A 21,544-nucleotide genomic window follows, 5' to 3' on the forward strand; every position below is an offset into this window, starting at 1 on the left:
AATAGTTTTAGTTGATACTTTCCAAAAATTTTGCATATCAGTGACAAAAGTGAGTGTAGTGCTTCTGTGTTTAAAACTCTATGACAAGTTGTCTGATTTGATCAAGATATCACGAAACAACCATTACTACAAAGCAATTCTGTACTCAATGCCGTTACTTCAGCAATAATCCAATAAAGAATAAATCATTTATAAGTGAAGTGAATGAAGATATAATCTAGTTCCTCTTATTTAGCATTATTGCCCTTTACTGGTACAGCAATAAGTCTATGGATTTACAACGTTAAAATCACGAGTTCGATGCTTCTCTGTAGACCTAGCAGATAGCCAACGTGGCTTTGCTATAAGAAAACACACGCTATTTCTTATCTATCTGTATATATATATATCATACTATAACGGAACTATTTCTTACATGATACTGGAAAAACGTTTTTATTGCGCAATGTACAACCCCCAACTTCGAGAAAATTCTATCCTATGTACACGTAGATTTGCAGTAGGGTCATGATTTTCCCGTTTCGCCTCCATTTTCCGCCACTGAGAACTTTATTTTTCTCCGTTCTCAGGGTGCAGATATGACTTATGAATACGTCTCACGCGGAGTTAATGCACTGGCGCCGTCTATATAACTATAATAATACCATCCGTTGTACATGTAAATACTTCGCAGGACATATGAGTGGTTTTGCGGGTTAATGGATCGTCACTAAATTTGGCATAAAGGTTTGTTGGGTCCATGAAAAGATACATGCAATTTTATGGTTTCACATTTTGCGTCTTTCTGTTTTTTATGGGTGTTTTTTTTAAAATTATATATATAAAGGAGACAACTTTTCGTGTCCTAATATAACTTTTTATTATTCATGAATTTACATAACTTCCGTCCAGTGTATAGGTGTTCCAGCTAGTACATAGAATCTTGTAAGTTTCTGAATAATATATATCACTTTTATGGGTCATGAGGATATATAACGTGTTTTTCATTCAAGTTTGCTTCTTTATATTTATCACGGGATGTGAATCACGAACTCTCGGATTTGCATCCCATTCGTATTACGCAAGGCTAAGTCTGTTCTTGTATTATCTACCATTTGTCATCACGTTTTACCTTCCCGGAATTCACGATGTAGACGTTAACAGAAAAACAAAATATCTGTTAAACTTATTTACTGGAGAGCTTAGGAGAAGAACTGAAAGGCACTAACACTGTATGGCTTCAGATACCTCCATAAATACAGATTACTTGTTGTGTATAGCAGGTAATTCAAATAAATAAATCTTATAAATATAAGATTTGATTAACTGTTTAAGAAAGGAGCAGTTATTAATTTGTGAACTTTCATCGTAAAAATGTTGATAATATTTTCTTACGTTATAGATAACGGCGTTTACGGTAAAATATATCTTATGTGTGTACTAATGTATCACTTCTGATATGGAATTTGTGTAATGTCTGTATTTTCCATTTCAAAATTTTCATAATGTAACAACTGTTGCTGCACATTATTATTTCATAACAACTGTTGCTACATATCATTATTTTCATAATGTAACAACTGTTGCCGCACATTATTATTTCATAACAACTGTTGCTACATATCATTATTTTTCATAACAACTGTTGCTGCACATTATTATTTCATAACAACTGTTGCTACATATCATTATTTTCATAATGTAACAACTGTTGCTGCACATTATTATTTCATAACAACTGTTGCTACATATCATTATTTTCATAATGTAACAACTGTTGCTGCACATTATTATTTCATAACAACTGTTGCTACATATCATTATTTTCATAATGTAACAACTGTTGCTGCACATTATTATTTCATTACAACTGTTGCTACATATCATTATTTTCGTAGTGTAACAACTGTTGCTGAACATTATTATTTCATTACAACTGTTGCTGCAATCATTATTTTCGTAGTGTAACAACTGTTGCTTCATATAATTATTTTCTCAGTGTAATAACTGTTGCGTGTAATTATTTTTACCGTGTAACAACTGTTGCTGCACATTATTATTTCATAACGACTGTTGCTACACATAATTATTTTCACAGTATTATGGCTGTTGCTGCACATTATTATTTTCAGAGTGAAACAACAGTTGCTTCATATAACTATTTTCATAGTGTAACAATTGTTTTGCACATTATTATTTTCAGAGTGAAACAACAGTTGCTTCATATAACTATTTTCACAATGTAACAACTGTTGCTACATATTGTAGCTTATTTTCATGGTTGATGAGTTTTTCACAATTAAGCCACATGTTGACGCACAAACTGTACCGTTAATTATGACGTGTCAGAATCCTGTGGATCTTGTAAAAAACAGTCTTACTTACATGTCAAATATTTAAATATATCAACTCATAATCAGTAGTATTTCGTTTAATGTAAATGTTGCATAGAACTTTATCGCACACCTGAGGAATAAACATGTAATGTTTCTATTTTTGCGTTATGTGTTGTGATCAAAGAACACGCTATTTACCAAATACAACTTATATCATAACAAGTGAACAACCATGTGTTTTTTTTTAAAGTAATCGACATCACGAAAATTACGTTATCATGATTAATATATCCTTCACATTAGAGATATAAGGTTCTATTTTTGTTATTTCGTTATTCAAATTTTTCTCCTGTTGGATGGAAACTCTTCTTTTTTGATAAATATTTAATTGGTTCTAAGTTAACGAATAGTTATTGTAGCAAGCAGTATTCCTACTTATTCTAATACCTCGTCTTATGAAAAGCTGTTTTCTTTGATATACTCATTTTTTTTTCATTTCACTTCACACAAGTTGTTATAGTTGCTATTGTTTCAGAGTTTAAAATATAAAGCTAACTATTGATATTTGTTATGTAAAGACGCTGTGACTTGAGGTATTGCTTGTTTGTTATTGAATTTCGCGCAAAGCTACACAAGGGCTATTTGCGCTAGCTGTCCTAAATTTCACAGAGAAAGGCAGATAGTCATCATCACCCACCGCCAACTCTTGGCCTACTCTTTTACCAGCGAATAATGGAATTGACCGTACCGTTATAATGCCCGCACGGCTGAAAGGGCGAGCATGTTTGGTGCGACGGGAGTGACTTGAGGTATCGAATGCTAGAATCATTTAGTTATTTCTTTGTTTGAAGTTAAGCGCAAAGCTAAACAATCATCGTTCTGTGCTCTTCTCAACACGGGTATCGAAACTCGGTTTTTAGCGTTGTAAGTCCGCAGACATATCGCTGTGTCACTGGAGGTTCGTATATTAATTTATTTTGAATGCTTCAAACTCTCGTCCGATACCATTTTGTTATTTATATTTAACCTTGTGAAAATATTTGTAACAATATTAATTCGTAAGTCGCATAAAACATTTCTGACGATCTATAAAACCGGCTTACGTTTTTCTTTACTAAACGTTGTTACCTACATGTGAGCGATCCAAGAAAATCCTGTAGATGTTACAAGTTTTGAACAATACATAATAAATGCAGTTTCGGTGAGTGTTGCCCAAGGTGACATCTGGTGTTTTTTATTAATATAATTAATTCTAGGAGTTAGAGAGAAGGAAGATGATAATAGAAAATAATGTGATTATTTCAGTGTCCTTGGACGCCCGACCAATCCTTATTCCAATACTCTCGTGCATGGTGAGTTTTCCAGTGGTGGCCTTTGCTGTTATATGTGCCCTCAGGTATCGGGCTAGCCGCCTACGGAGAAAAGACCGGAGAAGACGACTCAAAGCTGGGTAAGGTTCAGTTTTCCTATTACTAAAGACTTCCCCATTGTTTGTATTTGAGGTAATTTCCAATTTTGGTGCGTTATTGGCTAGCTGAGTCCAAATGGTGTAGATTTCTACCCTAATTTCATCTTTCTATAGAGGAATTAAAATTAAAAATCACGGAAAATGTTTGAATACCTGTTCCTACAGTAGGAGTGGAAACCAAACAATTTGGGGACATCAGTAAGGGTTATGTCCCTCTTCGTGTGTTCCAATCCCCGTGGCGTAAGTTGTAAATGGAAACTGATGTTTCTTGTGCAGCTGTAACAGTAGTAAATTTACAAGTCATTTCGCATCATTATGGTTGTGTTGGCTTTTGTTTTAAGCTGCTAGTTTGGTTCATTTTCTTATTCTAATCACTATAATATTTTAGTTTTTCCAGTTTTATTTTAAATTTAAATTTCGCTTGATTCATCACTTCTCTACTATCACCAGTTTAAACTGGGTTATTTTACGTGTGTATTATGTTTTGTGTTATGCCTCTGTGTTGGCGTAATACACATAACACACTTTACGCTTTCTCCTATTATTTACACTTTTAAAATCTCTTCGCTGTAATAATCTTGGATTTTCAGTCTCTTGTGAATACTAGTGGTTTATTATCTATTTATTTTTAAAATATAACACCACGATATCGAGCAAAATATTTCATATTTTGTTCTATTTGTTTTAACCATTATTTGTTTAATTTCAATCATTTATTTTTAAAATATCGATTAGTATCATAATGCTGCATTTTCAGATCTAAAAACTTTAACTCTTAGAGAAACTGTCAGGCATATTTCATTGAAGGTGTTAGATGATCCACTACCCATGATTAAAATCAAAGTATTCCCTTATCCACTGAAACTGACCATAAACTTTACGAAAACAGGTACTGACAGTTGGAATTTAACTTAGGCATTATTTTATTTCTAGAACGAGTGAGCCGATAAAGCTTTATTGATAACGTTATCCTTGCGCTCTGTTCAATTTCGTTGAGAAACAATCGTTCAAACTCTTAAAACCATTGATCGCTTGGTTTGTGAATCATGGCTATATAGGTAAATCCAACTTCATTAGAGGGCTTGTTTAAACTACAGTGTGCCGCCCACAGGGATCGAACGTGCAATTTTACCGTTCAGCTAGGGGTTGGGTATCTTAAATAGGTTTTTAAACATGACTAAAACTGTAATTTTGATCCAGTTGTTCCTACGTCGTCGTATTTTGCAATTACTTACTCTTGAGAGCTTCGATGATATGATTCAGACGTGCAGACGTAAGTTTCTGATAACCGAGGAGCCATGACTACAGCTGGACTCAAGAAACTTTCAACTTGCTCTTTTGATATTTATCTATACTCTATTACAAAACATAAAAATAATTAACCAGTTAACAATTAATTTGTATAGATAAGACTTTGTAAGCGTTTACCTCCAATGAACAGAGACAACAAGATACAACACCAACGCTTGGTAAAATAACCTTAGCCCGGCATGGCCAGGTGGTTAAAGTACTCGACTCGTAATCTGAAGGTCACGGGTTCAAATCCCCTTTACACCAAACATGCTCATCCTTACAGCCGTAATATTTGTCGTGTTTTTGACGTGTAATTCACGAATGCTTTTTCTATAAGGGCAACTTTAAAACAGTCATGCGCAAGATTCCTGTTTACAACATGCTTTAATGTTTTAATGTATATTTTATTTACCAATGAAAACTGATAGTAAATCTTATCTGTTTTCACTGCGCTACTGTTAAGGTATTTAAGAAAAACAGTAAAACCATTGAAGCACAGCGTCCTTACGTATTGTACTGTTTAAAACAGTAAAACCATTGAAGCACAGCGTCCGAAGTAGGTGAAAGAATAAATCAATAGGGAACATTTCCGGGATAAATTTAGACATGAATTGTGAACTAGTTTGTTTAAAAGTTATTTGTGCTAGTAAAACCATTGAAGCACAGTCATCACCATCAACGCTCGCCTCTTGTGCTACTCTTTAATTAACGTAGTGAGATTACTGTTTAAAACAGTAAAACCATTGAAGCACAGCGTCCTTACGTATTGTACTGTTTAAAACAGTAAAACCATTGAAGCACAGCGTCCTTACGTATTGTACTGTTTAAAACAGTAAAACCATTGAAGCACAGCGTCCTTTAATGTTTTCGTATTGTACTGTTTTAAACAGTAAAACCATTGAAGCACAGCGTCCTTACGTATTGTACTGTTTAAAACAGTAAAACCATTACAATACAATACAGCGTCCTTACAATAAATAATTAGTTGATTTGTACTTTCTTGTTTAAAACAGTAAAACCATTGAACGACAACAGCGTCCTGTACAAGGTAATAAATTGTACTGTTTAAAACAGTAAAACCATTGAAGCACAGCGTCCTTACGCTTATAATGTTACGGTCAATCCCTCTATTCGTTGGTAAAAGAGTAGTCCAAGAGTTGGCGGTGGATGGTGATGACTAGCTGCCTTCTCTCTAGTCTTATACTGCTAAATTAGGTACGGCTAGCGCAGATAGCCTTCGTGTAGCTTTGCGCGAAATTCAAACCACAAACAAACAATTTCTTCATGTAATTATAATTACTACTTTATACCTGTACTGCCCCAATCTTCGTGACTTAATGGAAACCTTAAGGGCCAGAGTCTATAGTGCTAAAATTCTGGGTTTGATCGCTGCCATATAGCTCGGTGTAAAATTCTAAAATTAAGCAAACGTATCTCAATCTTATACTTGATTTCATGCAATATTTTTATTACAGGAGAAACTATTTCTCAGAGCTTTATTTCGATAAATACATCTGTATTTCTCTCTAACCTCACTCACGCATAAGTAGGTTGAACATCGAATGACACAGTTCTAAAGACCAAGTTACTGAACATTGCAGAAACATTTTTAACATTCAGGGAAACAAAAAATGGCCTCTTGGTGGCTTTCGAGAGTAGAGATTCGTTACTTTAAACTGACACGAGCAAAGTTTGTAGAATCACTTCTGTTTATGTAAACAGTTTTAATTATTTGGAAAACTAGTTGATCAGATAACTTGGAAAAAGTATTGCGCGCTTGTTTATTTAGTTTCCTATCATTGCTAGTTAGCAAACTGGTACAGTACTGAATGAATCTATGAGTTGTGTAAATGATTCACAATACTGGCCAGGTGTGGCACATGGTCGGCATAAGTAGTCTGTGAACCTGAGATTCATGGTTTGCGTCCCATTGTTACAAAAAAAAAGATATTCACTTTAGTTGCGTTATAAGAGTGGCCGTCAAATTCTACTGTTCGGTTAGACAGCAACAGTCTATACAGACTGGGCAACACGTTCTTTCCGCTAGTATATTAGCCTATAATTAAGGGAAACCATTCTAATAAAGCAATCAAATCTAGTAGCGTAACATCGCAAGCCGCCATTGTAGCTGTAAGTACCGATAAAACAGTATGTCTCAAGTGAATGCGAAAAAATACACCATTGTATTTACGGCATCTAATAATGCCTTCTGCAAAGTTAATTCTGATCTCCGAACTTAGTGTTAATATTTTTACAAACATTTTTAGGAAAGAATATCAGTAAAACTGATTGATTAATTTGAAATCAAAATCATTTGAATTGATCTTGTTGGTCACCGAAGAAGAAGTTTTATGAAGAACCTAATAAATAAATGAAACTATTTATGAATCAACCACCGGATAAATAAAATTCCATCTCCTGTACTGTATGATATGTGCGGTTCCGATGGAGAAGGGCCTACCATGGCCAGGAGGGTTAAAGCATTCGACTCGTAATTCGAGGGTCGCGGGTTCGAATACCCACTCATCCTTTCAGCCGTGGGGGCGTTAAACTATGACAGTCAATCCCACTATTCGTTGGTAGTAGCTCGAGAGTTGGCTATGGGTGGTGATGACTAGCTGCCTTCCCTCTAGTTTTACGCTGCTAAATTAGGAACGGCTAGCGCAGATAGCCCTCGAGTAGCTTTGCGCGAAATTCAAAAGACAAAACAAAAAAACAAATAAACCGATGGAGAAGACGGGTATGACGAAGATGTAGTTGCACACGTTTTAGCTCTGCTCTCAAACTAACATGAGCAATCGCCAGGGATCCCAACGACATCTGACGATGTTTATAACTTTACGTTTCAGGCCTCAGGGATAAGTCTGAAGACTTATAACTATAAGACTCGTTCAGCTTTGTTTACGTGTGGAGGCACAGCTTAGATGTCTCACTGTATACCTTTGTAATTCATGCTAAACAAACAATTCATAAATTCTGTTTCAGTTCTCAAGCTAATGTAAACAAACGACAGGGAACTGGAAGGCGTCTTTACGATGGATATATCTTAATACGTTTCAGCTCAATTCTCGATATAAAGCAAACGGTTGCTTGGAGTCAGAGAACATCTGAATGTAATAGCTTCATATGATTGTCTTCTGTGCAAGAGACGAAAAGGCACGATTGCCAGGTATCCGAGAGATGTATGCACATTGCTCTAATAATGACAATGACAGTGATGATAATTTCACAGGAAGCAAGGTTTTCCTGTTAAAGATTTCTGGGTTTAGTGACGATCCTTCGTTTTTCTCGCGTGCATCCTCATCTGACGTGAAGTTAAAACTCCAAAGACATTGAACCTGAACTGCAATTAGCTACTCTATGAATAAGACATTTGTGAGATTTATGACAACTGTTTCACAACTTCTAGTTCGGTGCTAAGGTTGAAGTGAACAATCACCAGGGATCTGAAGGACAACCGCACCTGGATGTAGTTTCATAAGTTTTTAACCAACGTTCTAGTTACTTGTGAGGTTATTGTTGTATATCTAAACGTACGTGCAATAACAGTTTACTGTTGGGACAAGAAATCCTGTTTTGTTTGGAGAATATTTAGTCTGCTGGTTTCAATTATTCGCTTAAAGCTACATAAGTTTTAGCCGTACCCTAATTTGAAGCATATAGAGTTATGTAGCTATATTATTATAGTGTATCCCGAACCCCAAAGAGCAGAATGCGATTTTGAGACAACAGGGCGCGAAATCTTGACTATCAGATTTATAAACTGCCACGCTAACCGGTAGGCCAGGTTTAGTATCAACGATTAATTAGTAATTATTTAAAGAGGTTTTTGAATCATATCGTAGCGATTTTTAAAAATTATGGAAATTTTACATTTTTGTAAATAAAAGTTTTAATAATAAATACAATGACACTGGTGATAATTTTGCAGGATGCGGGCTGTAACGTTAGAGATTCCTGGGTTTCGTGACGGTCCATCGTTTTTCTCACGTGCATCCTCATCCGATGTGAACGCAAGACTCGGTGATATTGAATCCGAGCTACCTTCTGCTACTCTCTACACCAGACGTATGTCACGAAGTAACAGTCATGTGAGATTTATGACAACGGCAGCAGTACTCCACGTACCTAGACGGCCAAGTCAAAACGGCCGGGTGACGCACAATTCAAGATCCGACTTAACGCCCTGGGAGGAACCATCGTGTGTGGACAACGACAATATTCCAGACCTTAATGAAGAGCTACGAGACATGTTATCAAGGTAGCTCCTACTGAGACTCAAGCACTGAAACTCTGTTAACCGTTCTAAACTAACTGTTGTAAAGTTCGTCATCACAACAATAATGCCAACAGGTACGACTAATATCAGTGGAGTACAACGTTCTCGCAAGAATTATTCGTGAAAATATTTACGTTTCAAAGTCATATCTATTACAGGTAACAAATCTACAAATTGGTGGGTGATATTAGATACACGAATCTCGCAAAAAAGAAATAATGCAGGGGATTTTTCAGTCATGTTAACTCATCAGTGGAACTCGTGCAGATGGAAAGTTAATGTGATGAAAGGTTCTGCTATTTAAAATAAATATAACTTCTCCATATCTGATTTCTCTCCAATGTCTTGATTACGGCTATAATTCAAAAACATCTAAATACTCAACCAGATGGAAAGCCTTTAATTTTCATCATATCGACTTCTCAGAGTTGTCTTCAGTCCTTAATGACGTGATTACGTTTCAGAAATGTGAACAACAATCCTTCAATTGAATGAGAAATCTTCTCTAAATACTATTCAGCCACAAAGAGGTCTGATTACATCTTAAATAAATATTGTGTCCATAACCATAAGTTACCAATGAAATAAAATTTATATCAAGACAAGCATTATGATGACTGGTTCACCTCGTGCGATTTTACAATTATTGGTATAACCGTAATTAACACTTCTATATGCTAATAAGCAATTCTCAAAAACACGTTAAAGAAATCTCTTTAACCCCGTAATCATAGAAGGTTTGATGTTACAAGAGGTGATCTGGAGTTATAAGGACAAAACCTCTAGAACGCGCTCAGCCTCAACACAAGAATTTCATTTTTCTGTTACATTTCTGATTGTGTTTCAAACCACATATATTTTTCCATTTTATCCTTATTTTGAAACACATTTTTCAGCCACGTAGACGTTTATCAGTTTGTTACACTCTACAGAAATAATACAAATGAATGATTAAAGCTTTAAGCCTGACATAGCTTAATGGTTAACGTAATGGTCTGCGGGTTGGCATTGTATGGTTTAAGCTGCAAAATTATGCTAAATACACCGCGCAATTTTACATGCGGCAACGTTATAAGTGTGACGTATAATCTCGCTTTTCAGGTACAAACCTTGGTGAACAGTTTTCCTCTCCTTACTGTCAACATTTAAATATCAGTGATGGCTATACTGGAGTCCTCTATTCCAACAGTCCACGTGTAGAATGAGGTTTAATTCAGGTTCAAAATACCAAATAAAACTCTTGCTGAACCCTGTCGAATATAAAATGAACTACTGAAAGGAATCATTTCCAATAGCATATCACGTTTTTTTTTGTTTTTTTTTTGTAAAAACTGAACAAGTGAAAAACAATAAGCAAATGTAGCAAGTTGAACTAGAAAATTTAATTTAAAATTCATGTTCTACTCTACTGGTTTTACGATTCGGTTTCATTGCTTTTCTTAGTGAATCAAAAACTAAATTAATGGTTTAAGCTTTAAGGCTTGAAACAGCTTAGTGGTTAATGTCCTGGCCTGCAAGCACAGATAAAACACTGAACAACTGTGCATATGCAAGAATTATACGATACTCAGTTTCTCCATTCAGCTAATTTGTCCCTTCTCGTGGTCACCAATTAAATATCGATGATGGCTTAGCTTGACCCTTGAAATCTCTTTTTTGTTTGTTGTCACATATGATGCCATTTGGGTTGAAAATGATAAATAAAGCTTTAGAAACTCTTGCTCAGTGCTGTTTTTATACGGAAAACAGTTACCTGACAGTATTATTATTTGGAATGACACTTCGTTTTTCTCTTTAGCCCTGAGAAAAACGAAACTTGTGAGACATTCCAATAGTTGTTATAAGTATACAAATAACTATTTTCATTCAATGGAAAACAACTATGACTCGATTGTTTCTTCATATTCTGTACTGTTATCTCTGTTAACTTTAAACACATAAAACATTGTCAATCACACGTGACCTGTTTTTCTGTACTGTGGAACATAACGATTTGTTTATGTTTAAATGTATGTTTTTCTTACGATTTTATTAAATATTTCGTGTTTTAAATATAAATCATGAAATTCATTTGACGTCGATATCTCTCCAGGTGTACCGGTCAAACGTTGAGTGTTTATTACACGTGACAAGGTCACTTAGAACCCAGTACTATTACAAAAACAAACTTATATTATACATATACGTTTCAATAAAAAGTAGTTCTTATATCCATTTTATTTTGCGATCGTTTCACCTTTGATTAAATAATATTCTACCAAATGAGACGTTGTTTTTAACTTCTTATTAAACCAAGCTATTGTAGTGTCTGTGATAACCAGCAGATCAAGGAAGTTACGATACTAGCAGGAGGTTCTTAGATCTTGAACTTTGAACTGTAATATTTCCACGAGCTCCAACAAATAAATAACAGAGAAAGAGATAAGAAACGTGTTTACAAATATTGAATGTTTGTGAACTAAGATAATCTAAGATAATTCTTAGAGAGTTTTATTATTATTATAACGTTTCGTTTATAACAGTGTAACATGATCACGACCAACAGTATTAACAATACATGTTAATACAATTGACAAAAGGCTAAATGAACTGCATATACCTTGTTAAGATAAGTGAGACCTATAGGGAAAGCTTTAATAAGCAATAATACCGTCACTAATGCACGTTTTTATGTCTGTAAATTAGCCTAAAGAAAGAGAACGGCTAAATAAAAATTATCCAAGTTAAACCACACTTTAGGCAAATGTAAGTAAACACTATAACATTGTGAACTCCAACTCCTAACTTGAATTTCACTAATCCTGACTTCACTGGAAATAAACACTTGACAACACTTCAAAGTTAAACGGTTTGTACTCGATGTGAAACGAAGACTACGCCAAAAACGGTAAAGAAAACTCTCGCATGTTGGGAACGTAAAGAAAAGAATCATCAGCGAAAGCCCTGGGGACTTTCACGTAAATGAAAGTAAAAGTAAACATTTTATATTGTACTCGAAAGCTTTAACAAGTCTGGTGAAACAAGATAAAGAAACTAATAAGACATGATTCCCAGAAACCTACCGGGAGAACATTAATACCGCTTGTTACAGTTAAACAAAAGATAAGTACAAACTGTTTAAAACTGAACAAAAGGAATCACACGAAAACTTATGTGGAAACTGAAAGCTGAAAGTTACACAAAACCTGAACTCTCGAACCCAAACACTGTTTCAGACATGCTAAGAAACTCTCAGATTTCTGGCATATAAAAAATAATGATTTGTTTTTCTTAGTTAAGTTGCTGAGGGGTGGGGCAGAGTACTCTCATCTGTTATTAGATTTGTCGGCAAGAGCTCAGTTCTCTAATTAGATGCTTTGTTTTTCTTCTAAGAGAATGAGATAGGTAAACTTTGACCTTTACTTAGAACCCTACTTGTCTAGTAGAGAGAGTTAAAGCTAGCACTTTACTTGAGAGCCTCATTCCATCCGGACTCGAACATGTGTAAAATTAAATATTTTTGACATTTTTTATCTTTAAATTAAAGGGACATAAAATCTACACTATGTTCCCGTACAACACTACCTGGGTCCAGCATGGCCAGGTGGTTAAGGCGGTCGACTCGTAATCCGAGAGTCACGGGTTCGAATCCCCGTGGAGGCGTTATAATATGATGGTCAGTCCAACTATTCGTTGGTAAAAGAGTAGCCGAAGAATTGGCGATGGGTGGTGATGACTAGCTGCCTTCCCTCTAGCCTTACACTGCTAAATTAGAGATGGTTAGCGCAGGTAGCCCTCGTGTAATTTTGCGTGAAATTAAAAAACAAACAAACAATCAATGCTACTTACATAGAATAATGTAGCTACTACTTTGATAAACTGGTCTAATTTGGAATATACAATGTCCTAACACAAAATCTGATTGTTATCAGAATACATGGATTTCTTAGTTCAGTGATCTTGTTGGAACCGATATGTTCTTCTCCTAAATACTCCCAATGAGTTATTTTCTCTTCACAATTAATGACTTTTAAGTTCTACCTACGTCCTACACATATGATCAATGTACAGTGTGAGCAGGCAGAAGTCATAAAGTTAAATCATAAAAGAAAAACAACACAAAATGTGTGAAGTGACAATAATATGTGAGAATGATAAGTTAAAACCAATACTTCAGAAAAATTATAATCTAACAATGAATTTAACTTCACTTATAACAATAGTGTACGGTATAACAAAATATTATATGGCAGGAATCAGGTCTTGAAGTTAAAACTTCTTGATAAAGGTATTAATAAAATAAATGGTTTTAGATATAGTTTTTAGAACTAATTCAATCATTATTCATTCACAATTATAACGGTAAAAAATTCTTACTGTAAAAGTTATAAGTTGTGATAAAATGTCTTTAACCAGTGAGTAAACTGAAACCGAAACCATAAGACAAACAAAGTATTAAAAAATAAAATCGACAGTAATTAGAATAAATCACTGATTAATAGAAAAAAAAACACTGAAAAACTGAAGAAATTTGTATTACTTTACTACTCATAGATATAAAATTAACATAAACAAATGTTAACTTAACATAACAGATCAAAATCAGATTTGTTTGTTTGTTGTTACGCAAACACTACGTAATGAGGTATCCGAAAACCTTATGTTTACGCTGTAAGTCTTTCAGACTTTCCACTCGTTCAACGGGTAAGCGATGAGAATACTATTAATAAAAGCGTACAAAACGCCATAGAAATTATAGTAGAATAGTCACGTGACTTTATTAAAGAATCAAACACTTAGAAACTGAAATAAAATATAGAAGAGTTTACGAAACTTAATTTATAAACAATGATAACATTAACAAAACTATAAAACTACTTTTAGAAATTGAAATAAAGTTCAGGAAACTTTATGAGACAAACTGAAGGATGTTAGAAATTCATTTATAACAAAAAGAAGGACTTGTTTTAATACTTACTCTGAAAACAAAATATGATAGTTTAGAATACAATGTTTAATTCCTGTACCACTTGTCCAGTTGGAATCAACAAAGTGATCATAGCGGTTAAGTTGAAGGTATGAAAGTTGTTACTTAGCCATCAGTACTATACTCTAACAAGATGTTACCTGAATATCAGTACTATACTCTAACAAGATGTTACCTGAATATCAGTACTGTACTCTAACAAGATGTTACCTGAATATCAGTACTATACTCTAACAAGATGTTACCTGAATATCAGTACTATACTCTAACAAGATGTTACCTGAATATCAGTACTATACTCTAACAAGATGTTACTAAGACATCAGTACTATACTCTAACAAGATGTTACCTGAATATCAGTACTGTACTCTAACAAGATGTTACCTGAATATCAGTACTGTACTCTAACAAGATGTTACCTGAATATCAGTACTATACTCTAACAAGATGTTACTAAGACATCAGTACTGTACTCTAACAAGATGTTATCTGAATATCAGTACTGTACTCTAACAAGATGTTACCTGAATATCAGTACTATACTCTAACAAGATGTTACCTGAATATCAGTACTGTACTCTAACAAGATGTTACCTGAATATCAGTACTGTACTTTAACAAGATGTTACCTGAATATCAGTACTGTACTCTAACAAGATGTTACTAAAACATCAGTACTGTACTCTAACAAGATGTTACTAAGACATTAGTACTATACTCTAACACGATGTTACTAAGACATCAGTACTACGTTCTAACAAGATGTTAGCTGGACACCAGCACTATACTCTAACACGATGTTACTAAGACATCAGTATTACGTTCTAACAAGATGTTAGCTGGACACCAGTACTATACTCTAACAAGATATTACTTGGACACCAGTTTTGTATTTTAACAAGATGCTACCTAGATACCAGTAATGTACTATCATAAGATGTTACCTAAACACTAGTACTACTTTAACAAGTTCTTACTGTACTCTCGCAATATTTTACCTGGACACCAATACCGTACTCACACAATATGTTACCTTGATACCAGTACTGTACTTTCACAAGATGTTACTTTGAGATCAGTACTTTATCTCACAAGATGTTTCCTGGAGGCCAGTACTGTACTCTCACAAGATGTTACCTGGAGGCCAGTACTGTACTCTCACAAGATGTTACCTGGAAACCAATACTGTACTTTCTCAAGTTGTTACCTGCACACCAGTAATGTACTCTCAAAATATGTTACCTGGACACCAGTACTGTACTCTCAAAATATGTTACCTGGACACCAGTACTTTACTCTCACAAATATTTCCTGGAGACCAGTACTGTATTTTCCAAAGATGTTACTTGGGTATTAGTACTGTACTCTTCGATTTTCGGCTTTTACCGGTCACTTTTTTATTTGTAAAATCTAAATTATATATTTGTAGTTTTAAAACGTCTATATATTTGACTTTTTTAGAACTATTACAATATATCAGACAACATGTAGCAACGTTACAAAAGACCACCTTCGATGCTGTGGGGGTGAAAGGTCATGAACAGCTGACCAAGTGCATCAAAAATTTATCTTCGTTTGATTCGAAAAAAAATATCTTTGAAAATTTTGTATCAAAAATACTGCTATGCTTTGTTCAGTTACAGATTTATATGTCTTGACTGTACGGTTAAACTGTTAACGATTGGCTACATTTCGTTTCCCTCGTAGCTCTACAGATAAATTGTAACTATTCAGCTATAACAATGTTTCTGTAGTGACCACATTTTACTTGGTTACTGACCAACTGCATCGTGTTTCCATAGTGAACGTAACGGTACCTAATGAGCTTTAAGATGTTTTTTCTCAGTGTATCGAGTGAAAACCTTAGTCTGCAGCTAGGGACATTGTGTGGTTGTAACACGATTGTAGACACCTTTTTACGAAGAACTCAAAGACACTGATTATTAGTGTATAGTAATAATGATGATACAGTCCTATTTCATTACGGCTTGTGTAATTAGTGTTTCTTCTGGTACTCATATGACAGTCATCTACTTATTGTTATCTTCTTCTCCAGCATTACTAAATCAAACTGTTCTCTGATCCACTGAAACTGGCTGTACATTTTACGAATGCAGGTACTGACATCTGGAGTTTAACTTAGGCCTGATTTTTTTCTAGAACGAGTGAGTCGATGAAGCTTGGTTGATAACGTTATCCTTGCGCTTTATTCAACTTAATTAAATCATAAGCGTCCAATATCTTGAAACAATCGAACAACAATCTAGGTCTCGAACCTCGTCCTGGTCGTTGTATGTAAAGTAGACCGCTTTGTTCTGGATAAGTGGACGGTGTGCTTGCCGAACCGTGGTCACTGCAGGGATTGATCCTCTAATTTTAACATTATAACTCCTGAGGCTTGCCACTGAGCCATGGCAGGGGTAAGTAGCCTTTTCTAACTCTGTTATCCATTGAGTGTTATATCTCTCTGTGGCGGTGGACTCAGCAGACAACCCAATGTGGCTTTGCTGTAAGAAAGCACACACATATCCCTCTGTGATCGAATCGCTGTATATTTTTTATATCCGTTTCTTAATAAAGCGCTTCAGTTATACGATTTTGATGTATAAAAAATAAAATTGTTACCGAGGAACTTTGATAACACACGAACAGAGGTTTCTTTAAAACTCATTAATTTATTTAAATTCAATGAACGTTGTTTCTCACATGATGCATTTTGTTTTTGCTTTGTATGTTGAATTAATAGTTAGTTTATTCTGGATCATAGAACATATTTTATATACACATAGAGACTCTTATGACCTGCGTTATATACCTATGTGGTTTGGTTTGTTTGGAATTTCGCGCAAAGCAACACGAGGGCTATCTACCTGCGCTGTTCCTAATTTTGCAGTGTAAGCCTAGAAGGAAGGCAGATAGTCATCATCACCTGCTGCCAACTCTTGGGCTACTCTTTTTACCAACGAATAGTGGGATTTACCGTCTAATTAAAACCTCCTACAGCTAAAAGGAAGAACATATTTGTTGTGACGGGGATTCGAACCCGCGGCCCTAAAATTACGAGTCCAGTTCCTTAACCACCTGGCCATACTGGGGTTTTATACGTGTAGTTTTTAAATACATTTTAATGACAAATTATCTTGTAGAATACCTTGTAAAAAATCCTGTTTCATCATAATATAACAAATTTTATTTTATATCGTTAGCACGTTCTCTCCAGTGACTTAACGGTGAGGTCACGTGAGGGCTAATGAGGATAAAATTCGGGTTTTAGTCGCTGCGATGGACAAAGCGCGGACACTATCAATATGCAGCTTTGAGCTTAAACAAATATAAATATTTTTATTCATATTTTATATCACATCGTTGTATTGGAAAATAATTTGCCGCTCATATCTTTATATTTATTTATATTTAATTTTTATTCGTTTTCACGCCACCTGAAGACTGAACAAAACGCCCTCCCCTGTTCCACGAATGACTCAGCGGCACGTCTACATGGCTATGACGCTAAAAATCTGGTTTCGATACTCATGGTGAGTTGAGCACAGATAACCCATTGTGTAGCTTTGTGCTTGACAATAAACAACCGAGAACCGACTTAGATAAGTTGAGGAGTTATTGAAATCGAACGCAAACATTTATTTCCACGCATCCTACGATACCACGTGACTGCTACGTTGATTGGAGCATTTTAAAATCTAACGAAATAAAAAGACGTATTATGGTTTTCAGAAAGTAGCGATTAATTATTCTTCAACTTTAAACAACGAATTCCACTGAGGCACCGCTGTATGTGTAAAAAACGTTCTATTAATTGGAACACTGAGAGAGAGGGTTGTTACTGCTAACTTGATATACCCAATTTCACATTAATTCTAGGGCTAGTAAACAGTTGAATAAACCTATGAGTTACATAACATAATCCATTGTACAGGGCCGGGCATCACCCATTGGTGGCGTGTTTGAATAGAAATATAAGAAGATAGATTTCGTTGCAACATAAAACGTTTGTCAGGTATAAATGCGTTATATGATTGATGGTCAAATCTCACTATTCGGTTAGACAAGAATAACACAAGAATAGAAAGTTGGTTATATTGACTAGCTACCATCCCCCTACTCTATGAGTTCAAAATCGTATACAACCATGCGAATAATTTTTTTTATATTTTGTGAAGTTTTTAGAATTTTTTTTTGTTTTGATGATTAAAATCGTAATTTTAGTTCTAAGAACTGATATACAGTTTGTCTGGTGAATGATAGCTAACAAACACTATATTATACAGTCATTCTTTATCCAGGAAGATAAAGTAAGTGTTAGAAAGTGGAAAGTTAGTGTTAGTTTGTTTATAGATGTTTCGTAAGAAGAAGTGTTAGCAATACAGTCGTTAATACATTCCAGAAAGATAAAGTAAGTCTTAGAAAGTGGAAAGTTAGTGTTAGTTTGTCTATAGATGTTTCGTAAGAAGAAGTGTTAGCAATACAGTCGTTAATACATTCCAGAAAGATAAAGTTAGTCTTAGAAAGTGGAAAGTTAGTGTTAGTTTGTCTATAGATGTTTCGTAAGAAGAAGTGTTAGCAATACAGTCGTTAATACATTCCAGAAAGATAAAGTAAGTCTTAGAAAGTGGAAAGTTAGTGTTAGTTTGTCTATAGATGTTTCGTAAGAAGAAGTGTTAGCAATACAATCGTTAATACATTCCAGAAAGTTAAAGTAAGTCTTAGAAAGTGGAATGTTAGTGTTAGTTTGTCTATAGATGTTTCGTAAGAAGAAGTGTTAGCACTTCTATTTGGATAATTAAGAAGTAAAATAATGCGGATTTGACCTATTGGTTAGTGAAAAACATTCTGAAGAATTGAATAAATAAATAAGATATTTATGAAAAATAAAGGGATTATATAAACATATTGTCATGTACTACAAATAACAAATGGTTTTGATCAAAATGACATCTCTACGATGGATAGTTATTTCTTAATTTTCAAATTACAATGAGTAATTTCCCCGGAAATGGAGCACATTGCACTTGGATTTATTTTACCATTATTTATTCTTATTTTATAAAAAATACGATCAGACTTACGACAATTTGACCGAATACGGTTTGTTTGGTTAAAGAGTTGTGGATTTAGTGACCATGCTTCGTTTTTCTCATGTCCATTCTCACCTGACGTGAAGGTAAAACTCAAAGACATTGAACGTGAACTGCAGTTGGCTACTTTATAAATTAGACGTTTGTCACGAACAACTATATATGTGAGATTTATGACAACTGTTTCACAACTTCTAATTCGGCGCTAAGGTTGAAGTGAACAATCACCAGGGATCTGAAGGACAACCGCACCTGGATGTAGTTTCATAAGTTTTTAACCAATATACTAGTTTCTTGTGAGGCTATTGTTGTGTATGTAAATGTATGTGGAATAGCAGTTTGCTGTGTGGGACAAGAAATCCTGTTTTATTTTAATAGCTTTTTGTTTGTTGCATTTTGTTATCCGCTCAAAACTACACAAGAGCCAGCTGTCCCTAGTTTGGACACACATCGCCAACTCTTCGACTTATTCTAATCAAATCAAATATTGATATTTGACCATTACTTTAATTTGTGTTGTAAGTCCCCAAAGTTTATAGCGAGATTCGTGACAACTGAACGTGAAATCTAGCTTGTTAATAACTAGATCAAGCCTGGACTGTTTCTCTGTTACTAATATTTTAAAGAAACTGTTAGATCATAGTATAACGATTTGTTTACTAATCTGTCGATTTTATGTTATTTGTAAATAAAAACTTTAATAATAAATACAATGACACTGGTGATAATTTTGCAGGATGAGGGCTGTGATGTTAGAGATTCCTGGCTTTCGTGACGGTCCATCGTTTTTCTCACGTGCATCCTCATCCGATGTGAACGCAAGACTCGGTGATATTGAATCCGAGCTACCTTCTGCTACTCTCTACACCAGACGTATGTCACGAAGTAACAGTCATGTGAGATTTATGACAACGGCAGCAGTACTCCACGTACCTAGACGGCCAAGTCAAAACGGCCGGGTGACGCACAATTCAAGATCCGACTTAACGCCCTGGGAGGAACCATCGTGTGTGGACAACGACAATATTCCAGACCTTAATGAAGAGCTACGAGACATGTTATCAAGGTAGCTCCTACTGAGACTCAAGCACTGAAACTCTGTTAACCGTTCTAAACTAACTGTTGTAAAGTTCGTCATTACAACAATAATGCCAACAGGTACGACTAATATCAGTGGAGTACAACGTTCTCGCAAGAATTATTCGTGAAAATATTTACGTTTCAAAGTCATATCTATTACAGGTAACAAATCTACAAATTGGTGGGTGATATTAGATACACGAATCTCGCAAAAAAGAAATAATGCAGGGGATTTTTCAGTCATGTTAACTCATCAGTGGAACTCGTGCAGATGGAAAGTTAATGTGATGAAATGTTCTGCTATTTAAAATAAATATAACTTCTCCATATCTGATTTCTCTCCAATGTCTTGATTACGGCTATAATTCAAAAACATCTAAATACGCAACCAGATGGAAAGCTTTAAGTTTTCATCATAATGACTTCACAAAGTTGTTTTCAGCCCATAATTACATTATAAAAATGTAAACAAGAATCTTTCAGTTGAAAACAAATTTGTTTAGTCCAAATCCCATCCTATGGATAGAAATTTGATTGAATATTAAGTAAAATTGAAGTCTGTAACTATACGTTATTAATAAAAGAAAATTTTCATCACGACAGTTTTCGGATTCGTCACTTCTCAAGGTTAACAAACAATTATTATAAACTCACCGCAATAATTTCTTAAGCCACAGGAAGGGAATACTTTAAGTTTTGCTTCTAGGTGAGAACTGTAGTTGTAAGCCTAAAAATGTGCCTGAGCCTCAATGCAATGTTCTAGTTTTTCCGGTTATATCAGAAACAAAACATTTCTTCACGATACGTGTGTTCCTAAATTTTATCCATATTTTGATGTTTCGTTGGTTAATCAAATACTTCGAACTGACCAAATGTTATTATTGTGTAATATTAAAATTATAACATAAAATTCGAACATATTATTACAATACAAACGTCGCCTTTTATTGAAAATGTTACATTTTTTGTTAATAGATAAAGAACATTAATTATGTTTTAATTCATTTTTTTATTAAGTAAAAGTTGATATTCAACTTATGATGCTC

At 34.6% G+C, this 21,544-nt stretch overlaps 1 protein-coding gene across 8 annotated transcripts in view; it reads left to right on the top strand.

Annotated features, from left to right (window-relative positions):
- Positions 1-21,092, top strand: part of LOC143248778 (uncharacterized) — a 250,392-nt gene extending 229,300 nt beyond the window's left edge. For 6 of the 8 annotated variants that reach the window (XM_076497480.1, XM_076497483.1, XM_076497479.1 and 3 more), the window contains 2 exons: positions 3,621-3,765; positions 9,008-11,410. In XM_076497480.1, coding sequence (XP_076353595.1) covers positions 3,621-3,765; positions 9,008-9,341 — 479 coding nt within the window. In that variant the 3' untranslated portion in view covers positions 9,342-11,410. Of the gene's footprint in view, positions 1-3,620; positions 3,766-9,007; positions 11,411-20,154 lie in introns of those variants that run through there. The other 2 variants (XM_076497485.1, XM_076497484.1) reach the window with 1 other exon arrangement.
- The last annotated feature ends 452 nt before the right edge of the window (positions 21,093-21,544 follow it).

The sequence above is a fragment of the Tachypleus tridentatus genome, chromosome 4 (genome assembly GCF_004210375.1).
Source record: "Tachypleus tridentatus isolate NWPU-2018 chromosome 4, ASM421037v1, whole genome shotgun sequence".
Taxonomy (NCBI): Eukaryota; Metazoa; Arthropoda; class Merostomata; order Xiphosura; family Limulidae; genus Tachypleus; species Tachypleus tridentatus.